Raw genomic sequence first — 20,305 nt, 5'->3', positions numbered from 1 at the left:
GCATTCTAGGTATTCACCACTCTGGGTGGAAAAAGGCCCCCCTCAAATCTCCTCCTAAATCTCTTGCCACATGGAAGCCTATGGTGATTCAGGTTGCTGCCTTCTATGTATAAAATACACATTGTTCACTTTGTTACTACCTGTGCTCTTCTGTTTGAATCTGGTTTCCTTTAGTACTCTCACTCCATCAGTAAAAAGTCTAATTCACACCATCCAGACTGTTTGCTGAGTATATACTGATCCTGTTGGCACTGTCATGTTCACAACCTCCTCTCCTGTAATTTTTTTTTATTAATCTTTCAGGGAATGTATGTCACAGACAGGATTGCCATTCATTGCCTTTGTCTAATTATCTTTACGATAAGGTGGTAGCTGGCTCCTTGAACAACTGCATCTGTAAAGTTAGATGTGGAGATTTCAGGATTATAATCCAGCAAAGTGAACAAATGGCAATGTATAGAATGGTAGATAGATTGGATGGGAATTTGAATGCAAGTTTTTTTTCCCCTATATACTTGCATCCTTTATCCTCCTGGAGTTTGAGATGCTGCCAAAGACTATTTGCTACAATGCATCTTGCATTGTAAACCAGCGGATGATTGAAGGATTAAATGGATGTTTGTGGTTGTTAATGGGGTACCCATGAAGTGATTACTTTGTCCTTGATGGATGTGGGCTGCTTAAGTATTGTAGTGACTGCCACCATCTAGGAAAATGGAGGATGTTCACTCGCACTCAGTTGAATGTAAATGGTTAGCGAGCTTCAGGGTGCCGGGAGGCGAGCGACTTGCCAGAGAATACCTTCCTCTGGCTGGTTTAAGTACCTGCAGAATTTGTGTTGGTGTTCTTACACTAGTGACAGTTCATATTAAAGAGTTGGCAGGGGAATGAGGGAGAAGCTCATCCAGGCCTCGTTCAAGAAGCAATAACTGCACAGCTCTTGCCCTTTTAAAGCCCCATCTAAAATCTGCCACAAAATTGCCTCTTTGCCCAGACCTTGGCTTGACATCAGTTAATTTTGATTATGCCTCTAAAATGTTTGATATTTTACATTACAGATGAAATATAATAGTAAGTTCTTAATTAGCTTATAATAGTTTCATTTAGCAGATCGTACAGTGAATCCTTTCTGTGATGTCTCATCCTCTTTAATGACCTGATGAATAGTGAATACACAGACTATACATGCTACTGGAATGATTTCCCATCCTGTTCAGAGAACAAAAGATAGCAGAGCACATAAAGCGGAAATTACAGTTTCAGTAGGGCACAGACTTGGATTGCAAACATTTGTAGATTGTGACATCTCAGTGCCAAGAGATTTTGTTTTTCCTCCCTATTCCGCATCCCTGCTTTCCCCTCCTTTTCCAAGCTGTGGGATTTCAAAAATATTCCAAAAAAAATAATAATTTGATTGTTCTTCAGGGAATTTGATATGCCTTTTGTTTCTGGGAGAAGTTTCAGCCACATAAAAAATGTTCTAATCCAGATTGTCATCTGTCATCAGGTCATTTACAAAACTTAGTGATAGTCAGTTTAGTGAGGTAGAGTCGATAAGATAAGATAGCTTTATTAGTCACATGTACATCGAAACACACAGTGAAATGCATCTTTTGCACAGTGTGTTCTGGGGGCAGCCCGCAAGTGTCACCACGCTTCCGGTGCCAACATAGCATGCCCACAATTTCCTAACCCTTATGTCTTTTTTTGGAATGTGGGAGGAAACCCACTCAGACACTGGGAGAATGTACAAACTCCTTACGGACAGCGGCCGGAATTGAACCCGGGTCACTGACACTGTAAAGCATTATACCAACCGCTACACTACCGAGTCTATATGTTGTTCACTGCATGCTCTGAGTGTAATGAGTTATATAAAACAAAAGATTCAAGGTATATACCTTTTTACTGTTCCCATTAAGGTATCCGACCTTCATTGATGCGCTCCGAGACCTGGATGATGCATTGTCCATGTGCTTCTTATTTGCAACTTTCCCTCGCACTGGGAAATGCCACGTACAGACAATTCAGTTATGTCGGCGCCTGACTGTGGAGTTTATGAATTTTGTTATTGCCTCCAGGTCACTACGTAAGGTGTGTATCAGCTTGGATGAGTGTTGTACAAGTTTGTTTTATAAAACATACCTGTGCTTTTTTTTTAAAAAAGGCAGGTTTATGATGGTTATCAGGAACAGGGAATATAGCAATTTTTTTCCCCACATTTTTGCCATCTAGGTTATGCATCACCAAAACATGCAAACTAAGTAATCACTTGGGCTGGTGCTGGCATTGTGAATAGAAAGCATTCAAATACTCTCAAAGGCTTTGTATATATTAAAATTTAACTTTTCTTGGTTCCCAAGCAAGAGTTGGAAATTGCATTTTTCTGAATGTAAGGTAAAACTACTGATAAAAGTTGAAAGGCTAATGGCACTTATTTTCTATGGCCTTATATTACAACTATTTTGATACAGGGCCAGAGTTATTTCATCTAAGAATTCCATGTGTTGATAATCAATTTGCTCTTAATATGGTTATGAATAGCATCATGGTCCCTTGAGTAAACCTGAGATGCTGATCAGACTTGTTAACACAAAGGAGTCAAAAGAATTTGCAGAAAAAATTTTAGATCTGATTTGACAAGTACATTCGGAGTAAAAGAAATTCATAAAGCTGTGTAAAGACATAAGTATTAAATTAACACCAGGACAGTGAAGGCTTTTAAGGTCTTACTGTACATTGTGACAATTTTAAGAGGGTAATTAAAATAAAACTTTCCATTATACAGTATTTTATGACCTCTGGATGTCCCAAGGCATTTCACAGCCAATGAAGTATGTACTACTCAATGCAGGTTAGATGACTGTGTGGTCAGATATGAGAGAATTTTTTTTTCCCAGAAAAGACTTTGACAACAAGGACAGCCATTGAGTTGGAGGCAGGAAGGGACATTTGTTTAAGTTTGCAGTAAACAGTTAATTGTATACAATAAAAGACGTATTTTTAAAGAGTAGAGAAAATAAAATTATGAAAAACTACAACAATGTTTATTAACAAAGCAGTGTAATTTTGCTAGGAAAATGCATTAAATGAAGGATAGTTACTTGCATTAAAGCAAAACTCAGTTACCAAATTTGATTGACCCATGAATTATCCAGTCATCTCCATCTGTCTTGGAATAGTATTGTCAATTTACACAACCAATTAGGCCTACTTGCAGTTGAAGTGAAACTGACCAAATGGAAAGAGAAATATCAGAATCCAGCAGGTATGAGGGGTAAGGATAGCACGGCGAATACTTATAGTTTCCATTTTTATATTGATAAATTGAACGAAAGCCACAGTTGCACTAGAAATCACCGCGTGAAAATTCCCCTGTAACTCATGCACTGTCTTGATATCATTGTTCATTCATAATCACTAGACCCAAATCCTGAAACACCCTTCCCAGTAACACCTTGGGAGTGTATTCATCAGGTGATGAATGTGTTGCCTGTGCTGCATGACTCTATGATACAAGAGCTGGCAGTTCTGGAATTTGAGATTGGAGCAATACAGTAGAAGCTGGAGGTCTTCCTGATGTCATTTAAGAAAATTGTGCCGTAAAGTTTAAGAATTAATACTTCAATAGGTGCACAGGACACAATTTTAAGTATATTATGTGTTCTTTATTTGACTGCCTATGATAACAATGCAGAAGTCAACCAGATTGTAGATGCTTATTTAATTCCTCTATCAATTAAGCTTGTGCTTGAGTTTAATTTTATGTGCATGACTCATTTGTAAGTATTATTCCTATACTGCATTTTCTTTGAGAAACATCCTGCTTTAACTGGTGAAATTTGTATTCTCTTTAAAGTGGCTGTTTACTAAGCAAACGTGACTTTGTTTGCTGGTTGCATGTCCCACACAACCTCCATTGGTGAACACTGGGTTCACATTAAATTGTTAATTAATGGGTCAAATCGGGATGACTGTGGCCACAGTTCTAAAGGAAGCTACCAACATTTCACTAAAGTACATCCCGTGCTTATATAACTTGGTCTTGTATCCAGGACAAGCTAAGTAACAAATCCAGACACAAGCGGGTGGGAGGCAAAAACAGAAAATGCCAGAAACACTTTTGACAAGTCGGGCAACACCTGTGGAGAGAGAAATGGACAATGCCCCAGATCATTGATTCTTCACCTGATGAAGGGACTTTGACTCTGTTTCTGGCATTTTCTGTTTTGTTTCTGATCTACATTGTTTGCAGCTTTTTTGCTCCAGCAACCAGATTAGAAGGAGATTTCCCAGCAATTCTACTTTGTGCCAAACTTAATATAAACAATGCTTCATTTTTTTTACATGTGGCAGGCATGTAATATGCTGCTGGAGATAATTATATTTTTAAATTTGGTTGCAGAGCAGCAAACATCTACTATTGAATGTTGCTAAAGAGAAGTAAAGTTAATTGTAAATTACTTTTTTTTTCACTGATATAAGATTTGCTCTTATGGATTCACACTTAATATATTTTTTTTCTAGGTGTTCTTGTCTATCAAAGGAATTTATTACCAGGCAGAGATTCTTGGTCAACCAATAACCTGGATTGTACCCTACGCGTTTGCACATGATGTAAGTATTGAGTCAGCATGCCAGCATTTTGCCCTATTGCTCTTTGGTAGCTATTAAAGCCAATCAATATGCAGAAATGGGGAATGAAAATAGAAGATGCTGGAAATACTCAGCAGGTCAGGCTGCATCTCTAAAGAGAAGAAAAAAGTTAACATTTCAAGTTGATGACTTTTCATCAGAACTGGAAAAGTAAAAAAAACAAGTAAGGGAACACTTGTTTTCTCTCACTTTCCTGATCAAATCCAAGGTCAACAGTTAAAACATTTACTGTTTTCACATTCACAGATGTTTCCTGACTGCTAAGTCTCCAGCATTTTCTGTTTTTTGTTTCCATATTTCCAGCATGTGCAAAGTTTTTGCTTTTCTATTTCTGTAGAAATATGGTGTGTTTCAGGTAAGTGGTGTTAGTGCTGAATGTTTGTAGCATAATAGTCATTTGCTTTATGTTTGGCAATGAGTTCAATATTGTATAGTAACCTAACTCTAAATCTTGTCCTGTTGCAATAATTTTCCAACAGCCTGAGAAATGTTTCCTTTTGGTTAATTGCATTGTACCAAAGAACTAGAGGAACAGCTTTGTTGACATCCTATTCAACCATTAAATGGGTGGTCTCATCCAAAGTCTAAATACTTTTTGAAGAACATGTTTAACTGTACACATGGTACACTGAAATACAACATTTCCTTTACCAAAAAAAGCATTAACAGAAGTTCTTGTTTCATACAAAATTTAATTTTCACAGAAGAATTGTGAAATTAGAAAGGAAGAACCTTGCTTTTCCAAAGCCAACAAATGTTTTCTTCTCTAAAATCATCATCTCACCAGGAATTATGCTATATTATCCTCACAGGTGGATAGGGTAGTTAAGAAAGCTTATGGGATGTTAGCTTTCATAAGTCGTGGGATCGAGTTTAAGAGCCGCGAAGTAATGATGCAGCTTTACAAAACTCTGGTTAGACCACACTTAGAGTACTGTGTCCAGTTCTGGTCGCCTCATTATAGGAAGGATGTGGAGGCGTTGGAAAGGGTGCAGAGGAGATTTACCAGGATGCTGCCTGGATTAGAGAGTATGGATTATGAAGAGAGACTAAAGGAGCTAGGGCTTTATCCATTGGAGAGAAGGAGGATGAGGGGAGACATGATAGAGATATACAAAATATTAAGAGGAATAGTTAGAGTGGACAGCCAGCGCCTCTTTCCCAGGGCACCAATGCTCAATACAAGAGGGCATGGCTTTAAGGTAATGGGTGGGAAGTTCAAGGGAGATGCCAGAGGGGGGTTTTTCACCCAGAGAGTGGTTGGTGCATGGAATGCACTGCCTGGGGTGGTGGTGGAGGCTGATACGTTGGTCAAGTTCAAGAAATTGTTAGTTAAGCATATGGAGGAATTTAAGATAGATGGATATGTGGGAGGAAGGGGTTAGATAGTCTTAGGTGTGGTTTGAAGGTTGGCACAACATGGTGGGCCAAAGGGCCTGTATTGTGCTGTATTGTTCTATGGTTATTATGATGTATTATGCTGAAAGCAGCTCCTGTTCAGTTTTCAAATTTGTCTTTGTAGTACAAGTCATTGTAATTCTTTTTTTAGTTCCGATAACTGGGAATGAAAATGATAGGAATTTTCTAAGAGTTGGCATACACTTGATGGGTGAAAAGGCTTCTTCCTATGTAGAAAGGCAATATAGAAAATCGTATTGTAACATACCACCAGTCCAGCTTTTAAAAACAAGGTTAAAATCTTAAACTTAACATTTACTTCTGAAGAGTAGCTCAAATTTGATCATCATAATCATAGAATTTTACTGTAAGGCAATTAGCCCATCATCCCTGCACTCACAATTCATTTAATCTATCCACTCAGCAGCCCCCTTTCCCAAACCTTTTTTTTAAAGCAGTTCAAACGTTCTTAAGGTAGCAGGAGACTACTGCAAACAAACTAAGCTACTTTCTTTAAGTTTTAGTACAAAAACAGCAGTTTAGTGATCTCATCATCGAATATCGAGCTATTGTACATCAGGGGTGACCTTTCTCTGAATATGAATAGCCACTGATAATTTTTCCAGCTTAACCCCTCATAAGTGATAAAATTAATTTAAAAAGTCTGAAGAAACAATGTTACGTTGTAAAGTTAGGGAGAACATGAGCTTGAGGAAATCTGTTCACCATTAATTTATTGCAAGCATAAATGATCTGACCTCTAATAATAAGCTTTTCTTTTACAGTGCTGGTAAGCAATAGATTTATCTTGCACATGAATTTAATTTGTGCTATCGTGAGTTCACCTGGCTGCAGCAGTCATGCTTGTAACAAGGTGCTTGAATTGTGTTGACTCTTGGGTTTGTCATGGTCGGTGGAAATTACAGTCTTCCTGCAAGTTTACATATGTACTGACTGTGAGCTTGTGGGAATTTATAGGTATTTCTTCATAGATATAAACATCTGCCTCAAATCTCTTAAGGTTGCAGGTTTTTGTATTAAGATCTACATTGGTGTCAAATAATTAACTAACTTTTTGTTGCAATCTGCTGATTTCTCCTTGGTTGACCTTAAAAATGTGAACAATTTTATACAATGCCCTTAAAGTGCTTTGGAAAAACATTATAGGAATTTTTTAAAAATCAGAATTTTTCTTTTCCAAAAGGATTGTTACAAATTGGTAAGTGTTTTAAGCCTCTCTATAGCCTGTGCAAAATCCCTATATCTACAATTAAACCAGAAACCATAGCATTACTTAGGGTGACCAGTTTTAATTTTTCTGCATTCTTTGACCAAGCTGTTGGTAAGTTAAATGCTTTTGTTGCATTCTTCAGTATTGGACAGTTACTGGGCTCGGACCACTACTTGTTATTCGTTTAGCCAACTGCAATGCTGTGGGTGTTTTTTTTTAATATTTTAAAAGCCTTCACATTGCTGAAAAGCATCCCTTGTAACATTGGTTTGGGACACTGCAGCTGGCTTCTAGCAATAAAGCTCCCATTATATCATGGCAGTAAATGAACAAAGATCTTTGTAATTCCTTCTGTTCATTGTTCAAATGGTCCCATATGCGAATCATGTGATATTTCTTAATCTTGGTGGCAGTGCTGTTCCAAAAATGTGCGCTCTTGTTTCTGGCAACCTGGCTAATGATGTTGATTTTAGTTCCCCTATATGAAACTGAAGTCCACTAGAATTATTAGTGTCTTACAGAAATGCAAATAATAACTATTTATTTAGGAGTTTGCAATGTGGACACACTTGCCTTTGTATTACATATCCTACCTATTGAATCTGCAGCATTAAACTGTGCCAGGCTTGCTTTATCAATCACAATCCGGGTGTTTTGACAAAGAATTGTCTGCCATGAAGTTAACACTGCCTCTGGGTTGCTGACTGATGAGCTGGAGTGCTTCTATCTTGCTTGAATCTCAGATATGAGCCAGAGGGGAGTCTCATTGTCTCCTAAACCATGAAGGAGCACTGTTAATCATACATCATACACAACACCTCTGTTCTGACTATTTTTTTAGCTGTCGCTGAATAAAAGCAAAAGAAAAAAATCTACTGTTAAAAGGTCGATATCGTAAATCTTTACAAATATTTGCAGCAACCAAGTTTAAAAGTAGGTGCCAAATAATTGTTGCCTTTGGCAAAAGCAGAGGATGGAAGTAGTCGTAAGGCCATTGTTTAAAAGTTTTAACTTGCATTGATCCATAATGAAGTGCTTATTATAATGGAAAGCTGCAAAATCCTATCTAATCAATTTGGTAGAATGCTGTCTGGCAGACGGGGCCCTGGAGTGCAATTCTGATGTTTTGCTGCTGATCTGCCACTACTTAGTACTGACCATTAAGAAATCATTCTTCTAGCTGTTCCTGATGTCAGTTTAATTTTTGTAAATGAAGGAAATTTATAGATTGTTGATGTTGCTTTGTCTATGTGACTTACTGAAAACATCATAGATGGTAGCAAACATTTGCATGGCTAGGTTTGATGGTGAAGAGATTTGTGCTCCATTAATATCTTTGAAAAGGCTGCAAGCATTTTACTTCCTGTCCTTCATATTGGATATCTTGTGCATCCTGTTGATTTTTCAAAGAATAATGTTTACATTGATCTTGTTCTTTGTTTATAAAGTTTATTAGTTTCTTTATTTTGTGCTACTGAATTATTAAATAATCCAGAAATTGTTCATCGGCAGTGAGCACTCAAGCAAATAATTAAAACTAATTCTACCACGTGGTTACCATTTAGATTAATCCTTAACTTAATTACAGTCTCCTGAAAAGGCTGCTTATTGTCCTTGTAGAAAGGAAGGGCTTCCAGCCACTGGATGAATTTTGACTAATATTCATATCTTAAGTGGCTATTTTGTTGAATACATGATCTGGCTTGGTTTACAATGGTCATACTGAGTTTGGTTTATATTGCATTTAAACTTGGTAATACTTGTTTCATTAAATTTGTATGCATTACATAAACCTCGACTTGTAAAGTAATTCCTTTTTCACGTGGAGTTGTGTTGCTGCAGGTGAAATCAGAGATCATTTTGTTCTACACACTTAATTTAAAAGTATGTCTGGCCTTGTCCAGTTTTACGCTGCATTTTTGCCCTGGAAATGGTTACTTACTGTGCATTGATTAAGCTTCTTAATTCAAGCTCTCAAACTTTTGTTTTTCCAGCATCCAACAGATGTGGACTACAGAGTAATGGCTACTTTCACTGAGTTTTTTACAACACTTCTAGGCTTTGTCAACTTCAGACTCTACCAGACCCTCAATCTTCTCTATCCTCCAAAGGTAGATAAGGTTTTCCTTAAATGTTGCCAAACATTACGTTTTAGCAATGATCTGAAACTTCAGTTTTGTAATAATTGTTATATACTTAATAGAAACAATGTTTCCTTTGTTTCTATTAAGTATATAACAAAGGAAACAGTACAGCAACGCTGTTGAAAGCTGTATACCAACTTAAATTTTTACATCATTATGCATCCCTAAGAAAGTACTTTTAGCCTGTCTATTTAAATAGTTTGGAGTCTGTGGTGTTAAAGATTCATATGAATCAAATAATAAAAATAAAATTGACAAAGATCCAAGTGCTACCTGTGAATTTTCACATGTAAGGAAGTTAAATATACTGTCAAATTTTAGAGTTGGAGTAGATTGTCTTGAACAGATCAAAAAGTATGTGCCATGACTTCTTTTAAACATTGTACACTTTCTTAAAATTATACTTTTTTTGGAATATTACACTCATAACATGTTCCAAACTTAGAGAAAGCTATCATGTAATCTTCTAGTGCATAGTTTTCCACCACAGTTCTTAAATTGGCTGCTAGTAGAGAAATAAGTTTCTAAGGAAGGGGACTCTCCCAATGAAAAATTGCTTGCTACTTTGTGAAAGCTGACAAATGCTTAACAAGATTTTATAACCTGCCACATAGGGAATCTTGAACTCCAAGCAGCAGTTAGAACAGTCTACTGATCTGGCGTGGTGAAAGTGTATTACTTTCACCTTGAACTATGTACAAAAGCTGTTCTGTTGGAATGTCATGCATTTCTTCAAGCCCCCTTGCTTTTTGGTGTTTAGATGGATGCATGTTCCCCTCCTTGGGCAAAATACTCATTGTTTTCCACTAATGACCTTTGAGGTCATGTTCATGAAGTTATTTGAGCAAATGCTAATGACAACCTTTTAACTGATCAGGTTTCTGTCATAAAGATTGACAGATGTGGAGAAATTGATATCCAAATTGCACACTAGTGAAAACAATTTTGATACAAAATGCTAAAGGCTAACTTAATAATTATTCTACCTTTCCAAGATTGTTCATCAATAACTTATGAGCAACCTGATATCTAATGTTAAAGACCTTGAAAGTTTAAACTTTTGAGTTTAATGTTCTGTTCAATCAAAGTTTCAGTCACATTGCAGATCAAGTTAAGTGGGTCAAAGAAGCAAAGGAAAATAAATCCAATCTGGATAATCAAAATGTAGAAATCCTAGGTTGGGTTTGTGAAGCTGTTCTCGAGTCCAAAATTATGAAAAAAATATTCAAAGAATTGAAATGAAACTTTAATGTTCACACGCTGGAAAATATCTACAAGGCTGAGGTACAAAACAATATTATCAAACATCCTTATAGTAACTATTTCCAGTTGGCCTGTGTATTTATGAAAGTATTCATTTTATTAATAGAAATTGGCCTGTAAAAATATTGATTCTTAATGTAGGGTGGTTATTTTATTATATCTGTACATGTTCTTGCATGTACTATTTTTAATCTATATTGATTGTTCCATTGATATTTGACATTATCATTATATTGTCATTAATTCTGATGGACTTGTATGACTTTTATATGTATAGCATAATTAACTAAATTGAAATTTTGTTTTCAGCTAGAAAACAAGCCAGAGGAAAAGGAGCTGAAGGAAGACGATGAAGAGATGTATGCAATGGACTCAGAAAGCTATATGGAGGTCAGAGGATAATGTGCTTGATGTTTAATCTTGAAATTTTTCATGATTTTATTTACTGCTGACTTACATTTTATGATCTTTGTAGAAACTGGCTGCCTTGGGTGCCAGTTTAGCTCGCACGGTGTCTTCAAATGAAGAGGATGATGTGCCAGACGAATTCCCTGTGGAAGGGGTAAGATTTGCATTGTCTTGCTCACCATTATGCTGCTTTTCCAGTTTTTGTTGCTTAACTTAAATTTTCAATTTTTTTGTTGTCGATTTGACTACTGCTTTGTCACATTTTCATAGGAACAGAAAAATAGGCAGTTTGTTCATCAATTTTATAGTTGTAGCACAGACTCTTTTGTGTTCAAACAAACAATACATTTGCATCATTGGGGCTATTTGTCACACTTGTGCAGATGTCACACTTACAAAGTCCAGATAGTCTATATTTTAATGATATTCCAATCACCTAACAGTATTCCTCACTAAATTATCAGAATTTGTCTTTAATAGAGTATGCCATTTGTATACTGAAAGAGAAAAATAGTTTCAGCCAAAAATATGCAAATTGAAGTTAAGTTTAAATTTCCATAGGTTCTGTTAAATCTAGAATTTAAAGATAGTACTGAACTTGGATGCAAACAAAAACAATGGTCTGTGACATGCCTGCTTCATCAGGAGTGTGGAATTGTAAAGAAAAGAAAAAAATTAAGATATTTGAAATTTGTGGGCTTGCACCCTGGATGGTGGTCGACGTTCGCTGATGAGAGTGATTAAAACATTGGCCACTTGACTGAGGAACAATTATGGAAAGAAGCCCTTCAGGAGATGGAAGATAAATTTTAAGAAAAAAAGTTTTAATTTTCCCAAGGATAAAAACACGGAAGAGTAGCCCACAAGCAAGTGTACCTACTCCAAAAATAGAATTGTTATTATTGCCATTTACAATTTACGTTTGTAATCCTTTGCGATCATGTAACATTCTGAATTATTCTCAAAACTAACTATACAAGATATTTTTCCAAGACAAAGAGCGTACACTTTAACTTTGCATTGAATCAGGTTGTTTATTTAAAAAAAACACTTGTGTGCTATTCCATTAGTTGGACTTTCCAAATAATCTGACAGCAAAGTAAATGTCATGTTTTTCTCCCAAGTTCCTATCCTAAGGATAGGAGAGAAAATGTTGTGTTCAGAATTAAAAACGGAAAATACTTAGCCACAGTGGAGACCAAGAGAGTTAATGTTTTAGATGAATGACTACTGATGAAACGTTGACCCTGTCACTCTCTCCATAGGTGCAGCCTGGCTTGCTGAGTATTTATGTTTTCTGTTATGCTCCAGATTTGTATTATCTGCAGATTTTGTTTGATTTTTGATTGTGTTCATATTTAGTTGGGAAGTGTGTTAATGGTGTATACCAGAAATTTAAGTTAAATGCATAGTGGTATTTTGCTGACTATGCTACATAGTGTCTCAATTAGCTTTTTGATTCTCACAGTGTAAGGTTTTTTTTATGTATAAAACAGTTATCAGTAGCAAAATAAATAAGGTACCCTGGAGTAACTTCAATAACTTATGCAGGAAAATGCAGAGCTGATTGGGGAGAGGCAAAAGGAGCAACAAGTATTAGAAAAACAGAAGAAATTGTTTGAGGGCTTGAAGTTTTTCCTTAACCGAGAAGTACCACGTGAATCACTGGCCTTTGTCATAAGGTATGTATACTAATTTGTTTTGAGGAAACCTATTTTTACCGCTCACCAGCACCTTTTTCTACCCTGCCACCACCTGTTAGTGTTTACTGTAGTATAATTTAAAAAGTGTCACGCATCACATGTCTGATTCTTAACATTGGAGCTTGCAAATGAATTACAGTCACCTAAGGTCCCTTTTGACAAACTGACTGAGCTTTGAGCCCAAGCTCAACCTTATTTTTGCTTTTGTAGAAATGCTTCTAGTGGTTGTTGGATAGAGATCGAGTGAATGAGCTGATATTTTTTTCTTTAAATCTCTCTGCCCCAGCCAAGGCATACTGGTTTGTATGGTTCTGCTGTTAATCTAGTAAATGCTGAACCATTGAGGTTGATATCTACAGGTTTAAATGTGCCTTTTCAATAATTTAATCACTTAAAATTTGACCTGTGCTTGCACAATATTCCCAAGTGCACACCACAGGAGTGTGTGGACAGCAGCCTGAAGTCTATCTGCCTACTTATTGCCATAGGAGCTGGGGTGGGGAGGCAGGGGGGAAAACTTCTTAAGCTTTAAACTGATCTGTTATTATCAACTGTGCTTTAGGTGTTTTGGAGGCATGGTATCATGGGAGAAGTCGCTTTGTATAGGTGCTAACTATCCTGTTACAGATGAAACCATTACCCACCAGATAGTGGACAGGCCAAGCCTTGATAAACAGTTTGTCAACAGGTATGCTTTGATCCAAATTTAATTATCTGTTAAGTTTCAGTTGCATTTTGTCTTTCATAGTGAACTTCCACTGAACAATTTCCCTGTTCTCCACATACAAAAGAGTTTCATCTCACTTGATGGATAATGGAAATGGAGCAAAATACTGCAATTGCTGAAAATCTGGAATAAAAATAATTGCTGATTGGGCCACCAAGCTGCATTTCCTTCAGAAGTGTTTATTATCCTGTTTGATTTTTGTATTCCAAGAAGCCATTTTCAGAACTGAGACATTAGTTGCACATCCTTGCCACCAGAGAAATTGCCATTTTTTCTCTCCCACATCTTTCTTTTCCAAGATACAGCAAATGATAGTGGCTTTGATTCTTTATTTGTATATTAATCAATCTCATAATGGTTAAAACAAATTTATAATACTGTCATTGGTAACCTCTATCCATTGTTTTAGCTGAGATTTAGTCTTTGCTATAAATTTGAACATAGTATATTTTAGTGCAATTTTTGTTTCAACGTTAATTGTTATTTTCCTTGTGTTTACAGGGTATTTTAATCAATGGTTTGATAGTGAATGCACAGACTACCATTTTAAAATTTTGACAAATGTGGCATGAGGAAATAAGTTATAATGCAAATGCCATTTGTTTGTTCATTGTAAAATATAGAGAAATAGCAGCTGGGGTTGGCTTTTTGGCCCTTCATGCCTGCTTCACTATCCAATACAACTACAGATAATCATCTGTCACAGTATCATATTCCTGCTTTCTCTCCATATCCCATGGTGCCTTTTTTACGTCTTGAAATCTACCCCAAACATATTCAGGCACTTGGCCGCTCCAGCCTTCTCTGATAGAGAATTCCAACCTCTGAGTGAAGAACTTTCTCCTAATGTTTTGTCTTGTATCCTGAGTTAGTTCAAGTAGTGTACTGACTTGAGAGTTTAAAAAGAAACTTATCCATCACGGAGTGGAATTCAGGATTGCTGGTTTGGAACTTGGATCTCATTCCCACTATTTGATTCTGGTATTTTACTAGTTATGATAAGCTCTGTGACAATGGATTTTTATGGAAAAGCTGCAAATGCCTGTGCTTTTTTCTCTTTTGCTTTGCAGAATGATAACTAATAATTAATCTGCGTCAAAGTCGAGTTTATTGTCATATGCACGTACATGTATGCACAGGTGCAATGAAACAGCATCACAGGCACATACCATCAGATAAGCAACATTCACAAGAAAACAGATTATACACAATTTTTACAAGAAAGGACACAATTAGAGCAAATAAAAAAACAGTTGATTATAATGCAAAGTGGTCTAAATGTTGCTATACTGAGCTAGTAATTAGGGTTGTGCAGGTTGGTTCAAGAACCAAATGGTTGAAGGGAAGTAGCAGTTCTTGAACCTGGTGGTGTGGGACTTCAGGCTTCTATTCCTGCAGCCTGATGGTAGCTGCAAGAAGATGGCATGGATGGTGGAGATCTTTGATGATAGATGCCTCCTCTTTGAGGCAGTGCCTCCTGTAGATACTACAGATGGTGGAGAGGGGTGTGCCCGTGATGTTTTAGGCTGAATCCACAACTGATGGTGTTTCATGGGGATCTATTCTGGGACCCCTGCTCTTTGTGATTTTCGTAAGTGACTTGGATGAGGAAGTAGAGTAGTGGGTTAGTAAGTTTGCAGATGACACGGAGGTTGGAGGAGCTGTAGATAATGTAGAAGGTTTTCATAGGTTACGACGGGATATAGACAGGATGCAGAGTTGGGCAGAGAAGTGGCAGCTGGAGTTCAGTGCGGAAAAGTGTGAAGCGATACACTTCAGAAGATTGAATCTGAAGGAACTCAAGGTTAATGGCAGGATTCTTAACAGTGTAGAGGAACAGAGGGATCTTGGGGTCCAAGTCCACACTTAGATTACTGTGTTCAGTTCTGGTCACCTCATTATAAGAAGGATGTAGAAGCTTTAGAGAGGGTGAAGAGGAGATTTAGCAGGATACTGCCTGGATAAGAGAACATGTTTTATGAGGAAAGGTTGAGTGAGCTGGGGCTTTTCTCTTTGGAGTGACGGAGGATGAGAGGCAACTTAATTGAGGTTATAAGATTATGAGGGGCATAGATAGAGTGCACAGCCAGCACCTTTTCCCCAGGGTAGCAATGGCCAATACCAGAGGACATCTGTTTAAGTTGAGTGGAGGAAAGTTTAGGGGAGATGTCAGAGGTAGGTTTTTTCATAGAGTGGTGGGTGCCTAGAACGCATTGCAGGGGTGGTGGTAGAGGCTGATACAATAGGGACATTTTAAAGATTCTTAGAAAGGCACATGGATGTAAGAAAAATGGAGGGTTATGGGCTGTGTACGAGGGAAGGGTTGGATTGATTGTGGAGTAGGTTTATGTAGGTTGGTACAATATCGTGGGCTGAAGGGCCCATACTGTGCTGTACTGTTCCGTGTTCTAACCACCTTTGTCACCCCTTAAAAGAACTCAATCAAGTTAGTAAGACATGACTTGCACCGCACAAAGCCATGCTGACTGTCCCTGATTAAGCCATGGTTTTCCAAATGCTCACAGATCCTGTCCCTGAGAATCTTCTCCGGTAACTTCCCTGCCACTGACGTGGGACTCACTGATCTGTGGTTTCCAGGATCATCCCTGTTTCCCTTGAATAATGGAATGACATTGACTGCCTGCCAGTCCTCTGAGACCTCACCTGTGGCTGGTGAGGATGTGAAGATCTTGGTTGGGGCCCCAGCAGTCTCATCTCTTGCCTATCTCGATGACCTGGGATACGTCCCGTCGGGCCCTGGGGACTTGTCCACCTTGATGTTCTTTGGGAGACCCAGCACTGCCTCCTTCATTATCTCAAGATGCCCTAGTATATCAACACGCTCCACACTGATCTCCCTATCCTCCACATCCTTCTCCTTGGTGAGTACTGATGCAAAGTACTCAAATAGGACCTCTCCCTCATCTTCTGCCTCCAAGCACATGTTCCCACCTTTATCCTTTAAGTGGTCCTACCCGCTCCCTCGTTATCATCTTGCTCTTAATGTATGTATTAGAATGCCTTGGGATTCTCTTTAATCCTACATGCCAAGGACTTTTCATGGCCCCTCCTGGCTCTCCTAATTCCCTCCTTCATACCATCCCTAATTCAGTTCTTTTCCAGCTTCTTTATAACCCTCAAAGGCTTCGTCTGATTTTAGCTTCCTTAACCTTACATAAGCTTCCTTTTTCTTCTTGACTAAATTCACCACCTCTTTCATCATCCAAGGTTCCCTTACCTTGCCATCCTGTCCTTCCTTCTTACTGGAACATACCTGTCCTGTTCTCTGTGCAGTTGGTCTTTAAACACCCTCCACATGTCAGATGTGGACTTGCCCAGAAACAGCTGTCCCCAATTAACTCTCCCTGGTTCTTGCCCAATGCTCTTGTAGTTTGCCCTGCTCCAATTTAATACTCTCCACCAAGGTCCATACTTATCCTTATCTATAGATAACTTAAAGCTTAAGGAGTTGTGGTCACTGTTCCCTAACTGTTCTCCCACTGAAAGGTCAGTCACCTGGCCAGGCTAATTGCCCAACACCAGGTCCTGTACGGCCCTTTCTCTTATTGGACTATCTACATATTGATTTAAGAAACCCTTCTGGATGCAACGTTCTCCTTAGAGCATTGAAGGCTGAGGGGAGATCTGATGGATGTTTTTAAAATTGAGAGGCATAAATAGGGTAGACAGAATCTTTTCCCCAGGGTAGTAACATCAAACACCAGACCACGTGCCTTTAAAGGGGTGGGGGGGGGATGTTTAAAGGCGACGTGAGGGGTAAGTTTTTTATGCAGAGAGTGGTAGGTGCCTGGAATGGGTTACCAGGGGTAGTAGGGGAATCAGGCAGTTTGGTGGAGTTTAAGAGGCTTTTAGATAGACACACGAATATGAAAGGAATGGAAGGATATGGGATGATAAACAGGAGGAGGACATTTAGTATAAATCGGCATCAAGATTGGCCCAACATCGTGGGCAGAAAAGACCCGTCCAGTGCTGGACTGTTCTACATTCTATGTACTCTGCAGTTCCTTGCATTCCTGCCCAACCAGTCAGGATACTTTCAACAGCACAACAAATAGTAGAAGTTTGTTAGTGTTCAGTGACATGCTTAACCTTCTGAGAAAGTAAAGATGCTGGCGTGCCTTCCTTGTAGTATAGACAACAATGCAACATTGCCCACCTTGTGACTGCATCTATGTGCTGGGCCATGTGTCCATTGCTGTAAACCTTTGAGACAGATCCTACTGGCATGGAGAGAGCTCCCAGAAGCTCCCTCCTGTTGTTTCTCCTTGTCTGTTCTTAATGGTTTTGGATGCAGTGTGTCCATCTTGTGGACCTAAAGGATCCTGGTATCATCAGCATGGCCTGAGCAGTGGTAGGACCTCCACAGGTGCACTAAAGATGTTCCACTCCAGGACCACCTGTGAAAGCTTTGACAGCTGGCAAAGCCACTCCCCCAGCTTTTGTAAGCCGTCAAAGCTGCAAAGTTGTCTTTCGATTTCTGACATTCAGAAACATTTTAAACTTAATAACGAAGTACACAAGTAATTAAACAATTTCCCAAGTGCACATTGAACCATGTTGTTTACATTTGGTTGTGCTCTCAGAAAATTTGAAAATAAGTCAAAGTAATTTTGGTCCTTTACTTCATGTCTGCAGCCTCACAAATCCCTATTGAAATAAATGGGGTCACCAATCCTGTGACAGTACTAATCTGGCACAGGATCCAAGAGGTGAAATTGATTGCCCCTTCAGCATAAATGGCTACTCCATCAGTAAGGTGGAGCTCCACTGCTGGTTCCCATGTACAGTTCAGCAGCAGAGCAAGCCAGGGCCTTCGATATCTTGCAATATTCAGGCCACTTGACAAATTGCTCACCTCTCCATTTTGTTTAAATTGCAGGTATTATATCCAGCCCCAGTGGGTGTTTGACTGTGTTAACTGCAAAACACTTCTTCCAGTAGAAGATTATTTCCTCGGAGTGACTTTACCACCTCATCTTTCTCCATTTGTGGAAGAGAAAGATGGAGACTACATTCCACCAGAAAAGCTCAAACTCTTGGCCATTCAGAGAGGCGAAAGCACATGTAAGCAGGTTGTTTCATTTCCAAATACAAATACCCTATTAAATATGCCCAGATATGCCTGCTTAAGATCAACACAGATTTTTGATATGCAAGATATAACACACATTGTTTATGTATTGAAGTTCATAGAACTGCATGAATTCAAAAACATGGCATAAGTTGCTGAGCTGTAGGACGAGAAAAACGTCATTATTATACAACATACTTTGGATGGCTTTATCTGACAGACATTGATTGACATAGACTCCTATAGGAAAAGTTTCCAATAGCTTTTAAGCCACAACACCAGTACTGCCTACTTGGCCTATTAAGATGATGGTTTCCTCTTCTCGTGCAATCACGCTATCTTTCAAAACTACCAGTAATCATTCCCAGATCCTTTGTCTTTGAATGTTACTGACCAGAAGTTTTCTTTCCCCTACAAAAGTTCTTTCAACATGCTATGGTTTCTCATATATGTATGTCTCTCTTGTAATTTTCTGTTAGAATATCAGTGAGCTTTCCACTCCTTTCTTGACAACTGTGGTCATGTTGAAGTCTCGGGTAACATCCTGTGATTGTAAACTGGTTCACTGTCACTCCTCTGCAACTCTGAAGCTGTTGATGTGGTTTGTCTGCCCTGACATCCTTTCACATATCCCTTCTGCTGTTTTGTTGACAGTGAATTTCCTCTCTTGTATCTTCACTTCTAGCAAATCCTCTCTGATACTGGCTTCTCCTCCAGTCCTGCAGCCATGGACACCTTCCTTGTTTACTCATACAGTTGTAGATCTGTGGATACCTTTCATACATACACTGCCAACTCTATTTGTGCTCTCTTCCTCCTTTCCCAACTGCCACCACTCTGGTCCTTGAATGTTAATATGCTTTCATACCTCTTATTTTTCATTCCATCTTGTTCTTATCATCTGACATATTGCAGTCAGGAAGTTGTGGGCATGCCATGTTGTCACCAGAAGTGTGGCAACACTTGCGGGCTGCCCCAGAAGACTCTACACAAAAAGATGCATTTCACTGTGTGTTTCGATGTATGTGTGACTAATAAAGACATCTTATCTTATACCCAAGGAATTGTCTTCAACTCCCTGGCGTAGGCTCTGTATGCATATCGCCAATTCCAGCTTTCCCTTCAAATCACTATCTCAGACCAAACAGGAACATGTATTTGGCCTGCTGAGTTCCTCTAGCATCATAGTGTTTTTCATCGAGAACATGTATAATGTCTGCATTCTATTTACTTCCATGCAGTACTTCCAACCCATCAGAAAGGCTGCCTGCTTCAATCTCGCATTATTTTGTGCTTCAGCATATCTGATGAATCTCTCATTAGGGCCTCAGCCTTCTCCTAAAGCTCACTTGGCCAGTTTCCAACTTCGCAACCTCAGCAAGCTTCAGCTGATCTATACTTTAGTTGAATTTATCTAATCACACACCAAATAAATTATAACTTCTGTCCTTGCTGATCTATATGGATTCCTGATCACTGAGTGTCTCCAATTTAAAATTCTTAGCCTTGCACTTAAATACCTTAATGATCTTGCCCTTCTCTAAACCTCTGTTGGCACCACTGTACATGATACACTCCCTAAACTACTTTATTCCCTTTATCACCTACTATTTTGACTTATTGGTTGGGCTACTTAATATCTTTATTTCTGACTTTGTAATAATTTGTGTTTTGATTATG

General features: G+C 38.4%; 1 protein-coding gene across 1 annotated transcript in view; it reads left to right on the top strand.

Moving 5' to 3' along the window:
* The window catches only part of pes (pescadillo), a 42,587-nt gene that overhangs the window by 16,321 nt on the left and 5,961 nt on the right, over positions 1-20,305 (top strand). The window contains exons 5-12 of the mRNA XM_052032412.1: positions 1,923-2,094; positions 4,528-4,617; positions 9,280-9,396; positions 11,002-11,082; positions 11,168-11,254; positions 12,652-12,782; positions 13,366-13,491; positions 18,434-18,618. Of these exons, the coding sequence (XP_051888372.1) occupies positions 1,923-2,094; positions 4,528-4,617; positions 9,280-9,396; positions 11,002-11,082; positions 11,168-11,254; positions 12,652-12,782; positions 13,366-13,491; positions 18,434-18,618 (989 nt within the window). The remainder of the gene's footprint in view (positions 1-1,922; positions 2,095-4,527; positions 4,618-9,279; positions 9,397-11,001; positions 11,083-11,167; positions 11,255-12,651; positions 12,783-13,365; positions 13,492-18,433; positions 18,619-20,305) is intronic.

This window comes from Pristis pectinata, chromosome 17 (genome assembly GCF_009764475.1).
Source record: "Pristis pectinata isolate sPriPec2 chromosome 17, sPriPec2.1.pri, whole genome shotgun sequence".
In the NCBI taxonomy this organism is placed as follows: Eukaryota; Metazoa; Chordata; class Chondrichthyes; order Rhinopristiformes; family Pristidae; genus Pristis; species Pristis pectinata.
This window is presented reverse-complemented; position numbering and strand designations above follow the sequence as displayed.